The sequence below is a fragment of the Amblyraja radiata genome, chromosome 11, assembly GCF_010909765.2.
Source record: "Amblyraja radiata isolate CabotCenter1 chromosome 11, sAmbRad1.1.pri, whole genome shotgun sequence".
Taxonomy (NCBI): Eukaryota; Metazoa; Chordata; class Chondrichthyes; order Rajiformes; family Rajidae; genus Amblyraja; species Amblyraja radiata.
Window position 1 is genome coordinate 1,605,654 of NC_045966.1, and position 13,439 is coordinate 1,619,092.

The 13,439-nt window shown below is 46.5% G+C and overlaps 1 protein-coding gene across 2 annotated transcripts in view; it reads right to left on the minus strand.

The window, feature by feature from the left end:
* The window catches only part of LOC116978213 (glycine receptor subunit alpha-1), a 74,017-nt gene that overhangs the window by 37,266 nt on the left and 23,312 nt on the right, over window positions 1–13,439 (minus strand). For both annotated transcript variants that reach the window (XM_033029195.1, XM_033029196.1), the window contains exon 3: window positions 3,124–3,191. In XM_033029195.1, the coding sequence (XP_032885086.1) occupies window positions 3,124–3,191 (68 nt within the window). The remainder of the gene's footprint in view (window positions 1–3,123; window positions 3,192–13,439) is intronic.

Consider the following 13,439-nt stretch of genomic DNA (forward strand, 5'->3'; position numbering starts at 1 on the left):
ATACCTCGTACACGTGACATTAACCTAAACTGAACCTTTGGGAAATTCATTCATGTCTCCTCAGAGCTGGCATCATTGCAGGTTCCACATCCAAGGCTGTGGCACAAACACAGGAGCATCAGCAGAGAATATTTGAAGGCTGGGAAGCCAAAGTGTTTCGTTCATCCTGTGAATGAACAAAACATTCCCCACCCCGGTACCAACCAAGGAAAGGGCCCAGTTCTGCCAAACATCCGTACAGTCTCACCGATCGTGGCAGTGTGGAAAAAGCCTCTTGTATTAATCAGCAGAGCCTTCAGATGTGAGGCATCACCGTGTGAAACATGGCATCGAGGTTCACATCCAACTCTTGTTAGCAACCCATCTTTTATTCTGCATAATTACCCAAGAGCCATGACATTCACCAAGCTCATTCTTCATCGCTGTAAACTCTCACAATTCACTTAAACCCTTGTTCCAGATGACAAATGCCCACTGACCAGCATCTAATGTACATTCATTATACTCAATTTCTCACCATTTCTAGCGGAAAGATCAGAACTTAAAATTTTAAACACAATGAACTGCAGGCGCTGGTTTACAAAAAGAGTCACATAGTGCTGGAGTAATTCAGCGGGTCAGGCAGCATCTGTGGGGAACATGGATAGGTGACGTTTCAGGTTGTTCTCCCTTCACCAGTGCCTCTGGGGTGACACACACTGATCTGTTCCCAGTGGTGCAGTGCCCATGTTCACTCACCTTTACCTGTATCTCAGTGGTCAGATACACAAAGTGTGTCAGTGCCCATGTTCTCCCCAGCCGCCTTCACAAGCTGTTATCACCAGTGTCTCTGGACTCTGACCTGTCCTCACCTGTGTCTCTGGGCTCCGACCTGACGCTGTTACCTGCGAGGTGAGGCAGTGCCCATATTCTCCGCAGCCACCTTCACCTGTGTCTCTGGGCTCTGACCTGACACTGTTACCTGCGAGGTGAGGCAGTGCCCATGTTCTCCCCAGCCACCTTCTCCGATCACCCGCAGTACGACCAGGATTAACGCCTTTGTTTCGTTGCGTTTGCACCCATTTAAAGGTGGTTGGCTGTGTTTCTGACAACCATCTTGCATGCTAGCGTTTATATCAAGAGGACTAAACCACTAAAACAGGAATGTAATGCTGAGACTATAAGGCGCTGGTCGGGCTGCGTTTGGATTGTCGTGAGCAGTTTTGGGCCTCGTATCGGACAGCAATAGGCCCAGCGTTGAACTCTGAGGCGCCCCACTAGTCGCAGGCCTCCAGTCCAAAAAACAACATCACCCGCTGTTTCCTTCTATGAAGCCAAATCTCTGGAGAGCAGAACGATTTAATAGGAACCTGAAGAGTAATTTTTTCACAAAGGGTGGTGGGTGTATTGAACAAGCTGCTGGAGGAGGTAGTTGAGGCTGGGACTGTCGCAACATTTAAGAAACATTTAGACAGGTACATGGATAAGACAGGTTTAGAGGGATATGGACCAAGCGCGGGCAGGTGGGACTAGTGTAGCTGGGACATGTTGGTCGATGTGGGCAAGTTGGGCCGAAGGGCCTGTTTCCACGCTGTATCACTCTATGATGGTGACTATCCAGTCGGCTATCAATCCCTGGATCCATGTATAATCTGCCAGAGCCGCCTGTATGTAGAACCCTGCCTGCCAGATAGAGCTTACCTTCACAGCTGGTGCCCATCTCAGGCAGATGTGTAGCCCTGTGGTGGAGCCGGAGACGTGTGGCCCTGTGGTGGAGCTACAGTGTACCCGTGTGGTGGAGTTACAGATGTGCAGCCGTGTGGTGGAGTTAGAGACGTGTAGCTGTGTGGTGGAGTTACAGACATGTAGCCGTGTGGTGGAGCTACAGTGTAGCCGTGTGGTGGAGCTACAGACATGTAGCCGTGTGGTGGAGTTACAGATGTGTAGCCCTGTGGTGCAGTTACAGTGTAGCCGTGTGGTGGAGCTACAGACGTGTAGCCCTGTGATGCAGTTACAGACATGTAGCCCTGTGGTGGAGTTAGACATGTAGCCCTGTGGTGGAGCTAGAGACGTGTGGCTGTGTGGTGGAGTTAGACATGTAGCCCTGTGGTGGAGTTACAGACATGTAGCCCTGTGGTGGAGTTACAGACATGTAGCCCTGTGGTGGAGTTACAGACATGTAGCCCTGTGGTGGAGTTACAGACATGTAGCCCTGTGGTGGAGTTACAGACATGTAGCCCTGTGGTGGAGTTACAGACATGTAGCCCTGTGGTGGAGTTACAGACGTGTAGCCCTGTGGTGGATTTACAGACGTGTAGCCCTGTGGTGGAGTTACAGATGTGTAGTCCTGTGGTGGAGTTACAGATGTGTGGCCCTGTGGTGGAGCTAGAGACGTGTGGCTGTGTGGTGGAGCTACAGACATGTAGCCGTGTGGTGGAGCTACAGACATGTAGCCGTGTGGTGGAGCTGCGATGGATGTGCTACTGGATACTGCTCTGACTCTGTGCATTATTTCAGGTGTAGATCACTGTTGATTTAATATACCTTAGCCCAATGTTTGTGTTGGACTTGATTTGGCATTTGTATATAAACTGGGCAACAAAGAAAGACCAAAGTTCATTTTCTCAGCAGACAATCCCAGATCAGCAGCATCTTTTCATTTGCCTTATGAGTAAATCCTACCTCTCACGCTGATAAAGCTAACGGTATTGGTCTGGAGAGGATGTTTCCACTAGTGGGAGAGTCTAGGACTAGAGATCACAGCCTCAGAATTAAAGACGTTCCTTTAGGAAGGAGATGAGGAGAAATTTATTTAGTCAGAGGGTGGTGAATCTGTGGAATTCTTTGCTACAGACGGCTGTGGAGGCCAAGTTAGTGGATATTTTTCAGGCAGAGATAGTAAGATTATTGATTAGTATGGGTGTCGGGGGTTGTGGGGAAGAGGCAGGAGAATGGGGTTGAGATGGAAAGATTGAATGGCAGAGTAGATTTGATGGGCCGAATGGCCTAATTCTGCTCCTATCACTTGTGCTTTGCAAAACACCACTGTACTTGAAATGTAAAGATAGCCCCAATGTTGTTGAAATGGCAGAATGTCACGGACTACTCATTGCTAGTTACTGTGAAGGCTTAAGGATGACTTACCATTGTGGTCTCTGCTATTGAGCCAAAACTGTTGATAAATATGTTGCAGGTGACATTAACTGGTGGGCCTGCGAACAAAGAGAAGGAAAATGGTTTAATGTCAATGCATCATCTCCAGGTTTCAGACTCTGATGTAAAGGATATTCACAGAGAGATACATATACCATAACACAATACAACTGTTCACCATGGAGCAGAGAAGGTAAACAGTGCAAGTCACAATGCCTGGGACACACAGGACTGAGGGTCCTCTTCCCACTCTCCATGGACTGCTTGAACGAGCCGCTGCTCCTTGGCCTGTGTTACACACACACGCGCACGCACACGCACACGCACGCACACACACGCACACACAACCAGCTTGTTGAATACAGCTTTGTGATGTTTGAGGCAACTGATTTGTCCTGAATCTGCCTCAGCTGCAGATCAAACTGCTGTGATTTAGTGATCCGTTAGTATTCACTATTCACAGCCATTGATCCCCATCCAACCAGGCTTGTAGATGACTTCCAGCACGTTTAAACCATCTCAGACTTCTGGTGACAACACACATCATATGATTTGCCTGAAGGGACAGCAACTGGAGCTATCTAGATGGACACAACATGCTCAGCAGGACAGCCAGCGTCTCTGGAGAGAGGGAATGGGTGATGGTTTGGGTCGTGACCCTTCTGCAGACTGATGTATCTTCTGAAGCATATTACATTCTAACATATATTCTAGCATTTAAGCTGGTAATAGAGCAGAGAAGATTTATGAGGAAGTTGCCGGGACTCGAGGGTCTGAGCTACAGGGAAAGGTTGGGCAGGCTAGGACTTCATTCCTTGGAGAGCAGGATACTGTGGGGTGATCTTATAGTGTACAAGGTCATGAACGGAATAGATAGAGTGAATGCATAGTGTTTTACAGAGTAGGGGAAATCAAGAACCAGAGAACATAGGTTTAAGATAGGAGGGGAAAGATTTAATGAAAACCTCAGGGGCAATTTTATCTTACCTAGGATGGTGATGAGTTGCCAGAGGAAGAAGTTGTTGCAGGGGGAATAATCACATTTGAATATGGACAGGATTGGAGAGATATGGGACAAACGTGGGCAAGTGTCCAGCTTATTTTGGTCCCAATGGATGAGTTGGGTTGAAGGGCCTGTTTCCGTGCTATAACACTCTGATTCCTTCTGAAGAAATGAACTGAGATGTAGTAGTGAAACATTATTTTTATTTCCCACAATAAAGAGTAAAATTAATTCAGCAGTGACGTATTTCTTCAAAATGTAGTTAACCTCATGGCAAATGATCATCAGTGAAATAATAATTCTAAACAAAGCTCGCTGCAAAAGGCCATGCAGAATACTAAGTGTCATTAATGGGATTTAGTGGCACAATGATCACCTTGCTACAGGAAATAAATCACCGTTTTTGCACAATGACCTTCAGGGAACAGTGAGTCGGTTCAGTCGACGAGTCTCTGAACTCGACGGAGAGAACGAGCTGATTATGAATCTTTCAGATGTCCAGAATTGTCTTGTTACGCTAACTCTGCCCAGCTCACGTACGGATAGCCCAGAAAATATTCACAGAGTGCTGGAGTAACTCAGTGGGTCAGGCAGCATCTCTGGAGAACATGGATAGGTGACGTTTCACAGAGTGCTGGAGTAACTCAGTGGGTCAGGCAGCATCTGTGGAGAACATGGATAGGTGACGTTTCACAGAGTGCTGGAGTAACTCAGCGGGTGCAGCAGCATCTATGGAGCTAAGGAAATAGGCAACGTTTCGGGTCGAAACCCTTCCGGGTTTCGGCCCGATACGTTGCCTATTTCCAGAAGGGTTTCAGCTCGAAACGTTGCCTATTTCCTTCACTCCATAGATGCTGCTGCACCATAACTCAGCGGGTCAGGCAGCATCTGTGGAGAACGTGGATAGGTGACGTTTCACAGAGTGCTGGAGTAACTCAGCGGGTCAGGCAGCATCTGTGGGGAACATGGATAGGTGACGTTTCACAGAGTGCTGGAGTAACTCAGCGGGTCAGGCAGCATCTGTGGAGAACGTGGATAGGTGACGTTTCACAGAGTGCTGGAGTAACTCAGCGGGTCAGGCAGCATCATGATGGGGTGCTGTTCCTCAAGCCGGCACTGTACAACACTAGGGTCACGGGACCACACTGGGGTCACACTGGATCTGACTGGGCCTCACTGGGGTCACTGGGGTCACACTGGAGTCACTGAGAAACATAGGAGTCCAGAGAGAGTGTGAGGAGGGCGATGAATGAAAGTTGCACGTGAAGGCTTGTCCTTGTGGACTGGTGGAAGATAATAGATCTTGTGAAGTGAATCAGAGTTGCCATTGCTTGGAGGAATTCAGCAGATTGGATTACAACTGCTCACTGTAATTGGGTGATCTAATTTTAAGGCAAGATTGGAGAATGTCATCAGCCTAAGGACTGCTGTTTAGCTCTGTGACTCTGGCTGATTGACAGAGACAGGACTAGGATAAGTACAGCTGATCCACCAGGAATAGCCATTGCAGATATAAAACCCTGCATTCTCATTTAATGCTCCGTCTTTATGCTTAGTTTACTATTATTCAAATTCTCTCTCCAGTTCAAGTGGAGCCATAACTTAAATGTGAACCGGCCCCAGTCAAGGGGAGAGGTGGGTGGGTTGTTGCATGCCGGGGTGTACTGGAGTAGAGTGGTGGGATGTAGCATGCAGGGGTGTACTGGAGTAGGGAGGTGGGTGGGATGTTGCATGCCGGGGTGTACTGGAGTAGAGTGGTGGGTGGGATGTAGCATGCCGGGGTGTACTGGAGTAGAGCGGTGGGTGGGATGTTGCATGCAGGGGTGTACTGGAGTAGGGAGGTGGGTGGGATGTAGCATGCCGGGGTGTACTGGAGTAGAGCGGTGGGTGGGATGTTGCATGCAGGGGTGTACTGGAGTAGGGAGGTGGGTGGGATGTTGCATGCAGGTGTGTACTGGAGTAGGGAGGTGGGTGGGATGTTGCATGCAGGGGTGTACTGGAGTAGGGAGGTGGGCAGTTCACTGAAGCCGGTGGTAGCTTGAAAGCTGGGCACGGAAATATGATCAGAGTCTTCTTTCAAGGCAGACTCAGAATTATGGAGGTAGGTGGGTCTGGGTTTACCGAAACAAGGGATTGTGGACCAGTTACATGTTGGTAATTTTACTCTTGTGTTTTTGTTCAAAATGACAATAACATGAATTTCAGATCTGGTTTTAAAAAACAGATAACAACATGTGATTATTTTACTGCACAACATACATAGGTTCCAAGCAGACTTGGAACTGAGACCGGAGTTGTCATCGATGCAGGCCCAGTATTATGGGCAGGATTGCCTTCCAGGACAGGTGACAGATGGAGGATGTCACTTCATCCAGGTTTAACTCATTTGTGCAGTATAGGCTTTCAGAACAGTAAAATGTTGTTATGGTCTAACAACTGTTTTATAGGAGCTACCTATAAAATGGTCACATGGCATGCATCAACCTCAAAGATGCATACTATTCGGTGTCTATTCACTAAGAACAGGAGATATTTGACGTTTAACTGGATGATATGGCTCTGCCAAATGGGTTGACAGCAGCTCCTAGACTATTGACTAAACTACGGAAACCAATTCTGGGACTACAAAGGTCTCAAAACCACATAGTAATGGCATATTTGGAGGACATTTTCAATTTGGAGTCACCAAGAATTGGCAGAAGCATCAGTCAAAGCAAACCAAAACCCTGTTTGAAAGAATTAGTTACCTCATCCATCCAGTTAAATCAAAATTGTAACCTACAAGGGTAATTGATTACCTAGGATTTACTATTAAAAACAGTAAATATGTTGGTGACTTTGCCTAGGGGCAAACAACAAGATTTAAGTAAGCCTGCTATGACCTGATAGTCAAATACTAGCCATCTATCAGGCAAACAGCGAGTGTAATTGGCAAATAGTACCTGCATTTCCAGCAGTACGCCACGGGCCTTTGCATTACCAGAATTTACAGCGAGCAAAGGAACGAACACTCAGATTACATGCAGGCCAAATTGGCAAAACTATGGATTGCCAGCAGAGGCCATTGTTGAATAACTATGGTGGATAACGAACGAGAGACAGCTCAAGGGAAATTTTGCTCGAAAGCCATCGGTGGTTCAGACCAATGCTAGCGGCTAAGGATGGGGAGCCACAAACACAGTCTAGAGCTATGGGGGCAGATGGAATGAGCAAGAGTCTGTAATTCCCCAACACATGGAATCAATTACCCAGAATTGTTGGGGGCACAATATGGACTCAAGGTTTTCTGTAGCGATATGCAACCTGTGCTTGTTCAAATTCAGATTGATAACACCACTGCGGTGGCATATATCAATCACAAGGGTGGTGTAAAATCTGTATCTTGCGACAGATTGTCGAACCTCATTTGGCACTGGTTTATCGAGAGGAATATTTGGGTTACAGCGTTCTATCTACGAGGTAGATACAACATGGTGACAGATGCTGGATCACGAATGTTTAATAACAACACAGAATGGATGTTGAATCGGGCAGTATTGAACGAAATAACTACACGATTTGGCATACCAGATATTGATCTGTTTGCATCTAGACCAAACCGTCAGTTACCCAGATATGTGTCCTGCGAGCTGGATCCAGGAGCTAAGGCAGTGGATGCTTTCTCCCTCAATTGGGGAAGAATGTTTATGTGTGCTTTCCGCCAATTTGTCTCACAAACCGATGCTTGACCAAAATCAAGCAAGACTAAGCCACAGGCATATTGGTAGTGCCAGATTGGCCTACTCAAGCCTGGTTCCCAAAAAATGTTGGGAATTATAGTCCAACCAGTTATGGCTGTACCCAAGAGTAGGGACCTCCAAGTGAACCCAGTTACAGGGAGCAATCATCCATTACATGAACGTATTAACTTGTTGGTCTGCAGATTCTGAGGATGCCATGTCAAGGCATAGGACTGTCCGAACAAATACAACACAGTTCGGATAACGGATGTCTTGGAGTTCCTATCAACTCTGTACCATAACTATAAACAAAGTTATAGTGCAATCTATAGTGCCAGAGGCGCACTCTCCTCCTATCTGATGCTGGAAACAGGGCACGGGTTGATAGGAACGCACCCCTTTACAACAAAATTCATGAAGGGAATTTACAACTTAATACCTCCAAGGCCAAGCTACACGGACACATGGGATGTGAGCATGGTACTAACCCTACTTTGACAGTGGGGACCGCCTATAACTAACCCTGAAGGTGGTATGCTGACAAAGAGTCCAGACACTGCAAAAGCTACAGTTGGACTACATGACCACCAATATGAACAACATAACATTCCTAGGTACACAAAATTGCTGGGGAAACTCAGCGGGTGCAGCAGCATCTATGGAGCGAAGGAAATAGGCGACGTTTCGGGCCGAAACCCTTCTTCAGACCTAATCAGGAACCTGATAAAACAGAGCAGGCCAGGAATGCCAGGGATGGAGATCCAGTTATAGAATCATAGAATCATAGAAAGTAGGTGCGAGAGTAGACCACCAGGTCCGTCGAGCCCGCACCGCCATTCACTCATGGCTGAACACTAAACAGACACACTTACCCACAAACAGTAGACACAAGACACAGAACACAAGACACTACCCTCCCCTTTATACCGCTATCACCCCTCTCCACCCCAAGAACCGCGTGATCTCCTGGGGGAGGCAAAAAAACGGATAAAAACCCAGGTCCAATTCGGGAAAAAAATCCGGGAAATTCCTCTCCGACCCCAATCCAGGCGATCGACACTTGTCCAGGAGATCACTCAGGTCTTACTATACTAGTTCTTGGCATATCCAGAGGACCAACGGTTGTGTGAGTGGTAACGTACTAACACCACTATCTGAGAGTTACGGAGAACCTCAGAGGCTCAGAACAATCGGCCCTCATCGGCCATAAAAAACCACACCAGAAGGTATCAACTCAAACCATCTCCAGATGGTCAAAGGAGGTAATGGCGGTAGCAGGAGTGAACATTTATATCGTTAAATCTCACTCCACCAGGGCTGCATCTACGTCAGCAGCAAGAGCTATGGACGTGCCCCTTAACGACATCCTAGTGGCTGCAGGATGGACGAATGAAATAACGGTCCACCGGTTTTTATAACAAACCCATAACCGGACTGGAGGTGTTTGCACGTACCATTTTAAGTTCTGTCCCTTAGTTTCCCCCCAAGGTTGGGAGGGGTAACTTTTTAAAAACTTTTCTTTCATTTAAAGCATCAGTGTCCTTACTTAACTACGTAATGTCTGAATGCTTTAATGATTACACGCATCCATGGTCAATCCATTCAGTGTGTGACACCTGGATTCGTAACCGGCGTAAAATCACAGAGCTTTGAAATCTTCACGTAGTCACTCACGTGACTCCGAAGTAAAATAGTAAGATTAAACGAGAACTTACCAGTTTGAAGTTTGATCTTGATTTTATGAGGAGTTACGATGAGCGATTACGTGCCCTCCGCTCCCACCCTCATATTATCAAGGTCATATGGAAGTTCAAGTTTTTCACAATCTTACTATTCTCAGGTCTTCTTTTTTATCTGTGATTTAACACCGCTGCTTTGAAGATTGACGCGCACACAGACGGACGGCCCTTCACGTAATCGCTCATCGTAACTCCTCATAAAATCAAGATCAAACTTCAAACTGGTAAGTTCTCGTTTAATCTTACTATTCTCTGCCACAGAAGGTAGTTGAGGCCAGTTCATTGGCTATATTTAAGAGGGAGTTAGATGTGGCCCTTGTGGCTAAATGGATCAGGGGGTATGGAGAGAAGACAGGTACAGGATACTGAGTTGGATGATCAGCCGTGATCATATTGAATGGTGGTGCAGGCTCGAAGGGCCGAATGGCCTACTCCTGCACATATTGTCTATGTTTCTATGTTTCTATGATACAGTTAACAGATCGGCACGACACCCTTGCTGGCGGGAGCGCCATTGAACAGTGTGATCAAAGGGATCTATCGTAGTCGCTGCCTCAAAAAGGCAGCCAGCATCATCAAAGACCCACACCATCCTGGCCACACACTCATCTCACCACTGCCATCGGGAAGAAGGTACAGGAGTCTGAAAACTGTAACAGGAACAGCTTCTTCCCTACAGCCATCAGCCTATTAAACACGACCTCATAAGTTCTGAACCACAATAGACTTATTAATATTGTTATTATTATTGCACTGTTATTGTTTGTTCTTTTTTTTCCGAGTTTTTGTTATTATTTATTATGTTTACATATTGTGTTGTGCTGCAGCAAGTAAGAATGTCATTGTTCTATCAACACTCTTGACTCCTGACTTGATAACAGCGGAGAGAAACTGTTCCTGAATCTGGAGGTGTGCGTCTGTATCTTCTTCCTGACATGAGAAGGGAGAAGAGGGAATGATCCTTGATTACGTTGGCTGCTTTCCCAAGGTATAGTGAAGTGTAGATGGAGTTGATGGGTGGGAGGCTGGTCTGTGCGATGGACTGGGCTGTGTTCACAAATAGTCTTGGGCAGAGCAGTTGCCAAACCAAGAGATGGTGATGTGTGGAGATGGGAATGGGTTGATGGGAATCATGCTGAACTTCCTTAGTCCACGGAGGAGGTGGGGGCGAGGATATCCATCTCTTTGGTGCAGCATTGACAAAGTAACCCATTGTGTAAAAGAAGGAATGTTGGTCAAAGAGTGAAGCTTTCAACTGTGAAATGGAGCAGGAACCCCAACATCAGGAGTGGCTGAAGATAGACACAAAAAGCTGGAGTAACTCAGCGGGACAGGCAGCATCTCTGGAGAGAAGGAATGGGTGATGTTTCGGGTCGAGACCCTTCTTCAGACTGTATGAAGTGACCGATATGCCTGATCTCTGTGTGGAATTGCCATCTCACAGTAACCTATCTCCACAAGGGTCAGTCAGTTCATGAAGATTACCAACAAAGTCGACATTTCACTGCCATGCTCATGGCAGGTTGGTACAACAAGATTAACTTCAGTTGAGTATAGGAGCAGGGAGGTTCTACTGCAGTTGTACAGGGTCTTGGTGAGACCACACCTGGAGTATTGCGTACAGTTTTGGTCTCCAAATCTGAGGAAGGACATTATTGCCATAGAGGGAGTGCAGAGAAGGTTCACCAGACTGATTCCTGGGATGTCAGGACTGTCTTATGAAGAAAGACTGGATAGACTTGGTTTATACTCTCTAGAATTTAGGAGATTGAGAGGGGATCTTATAGAAACTTATAAAATTCTTAAGGGGTTGGACAGGCTAGATGCAGGAAGATTGTTCCTGATGTTGGGGAAGTCCAGGACAAGGGGTCACAGCTTAAGGATTAGGGGGAAATCCTTTAAAACCGAGATGAGAAAAACATTTTTCACACAGAGAGTGGTGAATCTCTGGAACTCCCTGCCACAGAGGGTAGTTGAGGCCAGTTCATTGGCTATATTTAAGAGGGAGTTAGATGTGGCCCTTGTGGCTAAGGGGATCAGTGTATGGAGAGAAGGCAGGTACAGGATACTGAGTTGGATGATCAGCCATGATCATATTGAATGGCGGTGCAGGCTCGAAGGGCCGAATGGCCTACTCCTGCACCTAATTTCTATGTTTCATTGTTTCTATTAGAGGCGAGCACACAAATAGTTAAGTTGCATCCCTGGGACAATTTTACAATGTTGTACATTGCTGACCCATAGTAAAGGTTGAGATATTTTTAAAACATCTGATGCAAAGAAGATGTGACGGCTGTACAGTCCACATTCCCATTGTCCTTTGGGCTGGGACGTCCCAGCATTGTGCACACGCTGCTGTTAACAAGGTTAGAGTGTTCGACAATATCTTTATGTCATTGTTTTACTCTAGTTCTGCCAGAGAACCCACTAATCACTAGTGGTAATAATATTACTGACAAGCTGAACCTTCTACTGAATGATATAATTTCCAATCATGTTGTGACTCTACTGTTGATAAAGTAGAGACATTTGCAAAGTTATTGCTTCTGGGACAAATAATTCTCTCTGAAATAGTTTCACGGATGAAGCACTGAAGGTCAAGTTGGATATAACCAGGGGCCTGAAGACACAACTCAAAGCCAACATGACTCAGAGTGCTTAAGTAAGAACTGCAGATGCTGGAAAAATCGAAGGTAGACAAAAATGCTGGAGAAACTCAGCGGGTGAGGCAGCATCTATGGAGCGAAGGAAATAGGTGACGTTTCCTTCAGACTGATGTGGGGGGGTCGGGAAGAAGAAAGGAAGAGGCGGAGACAGTGGGCTGAGGGAGAGCTGGGATGGGGAGGGGAAGGAGGGACTACCTGAAATTGGAGAAGTCAATGTTCATACCGCTGGGGTGTAAACTGCCCAAGCGAAATACGTTTACACCCCAGCGGTATGAACATTGATTCTCCAATTTCAGGTAGTCATTCCTTTCTCCCTCCTTCCCCTCCCCTTCTCAGATCTCCCACAGCCCATTGTCTCCGCCTCTTCCTTTCTATTTCCCGCCCCCCCACCCCAACATCAGCCTGAAGAAGGGTCTCGACCCGAAACTTCACCTATTCCTTCGCTTCATAGATGCCTCCTCACCCGCTGAGTTTCTCCAGCATTTTTGTCTACCTATGACTCCGAGTGCAACATCTCAACTCCGCCCCAATACTCAATCAACAGAAATATGCTTCGTAAACATTTTAGACATAGAATTATGTCAATCATTTAGGGACAACTTATTGAAGATAATCCATTTGAAAGATTAGTTCACAATCTGTTCACATTATAGACACGTAGACATATGAAAAAGAATAACAATATGTACATATGATAAATACATTCCAGCTTCAAATGATCCCTCTGTTTGTATCTTAAATTCATATCAAATTATTAAGGGATTGAACAGGCTAGATGCAGGAAACATGTTCCCGATGTTGGGGGAGTCCAGAACCAGGGGCCACAGTTTAAGAATAACGGGTCGGCCATTTAGGATTGAGATGGTGAAAATCCTTTTCACCCAGAGAGTTGTGAATCTGTGGAATTCTCTGCCACAGAGGGCAGTGGAGGCCAATTCACTGGATGTATTCAAGAGAGAGTTAGATAGAGCCAAGAACGGAACTCACTATCAAAACATGGAGGGGACGGGGACCACACTCACACACGCGCGTGAGGCTTCGGAGGCTCAATCCAGCGCTAAATGCAGCTCAACTGCCTGTCTCACCGGGTTAACTAACAGCCCTGTCTGGACTGACGGGACACCAGCGCTGCTTATCTGCGCTGGCCATATTTCCTGCAAGGCCAGGCAGGTTAACCTGG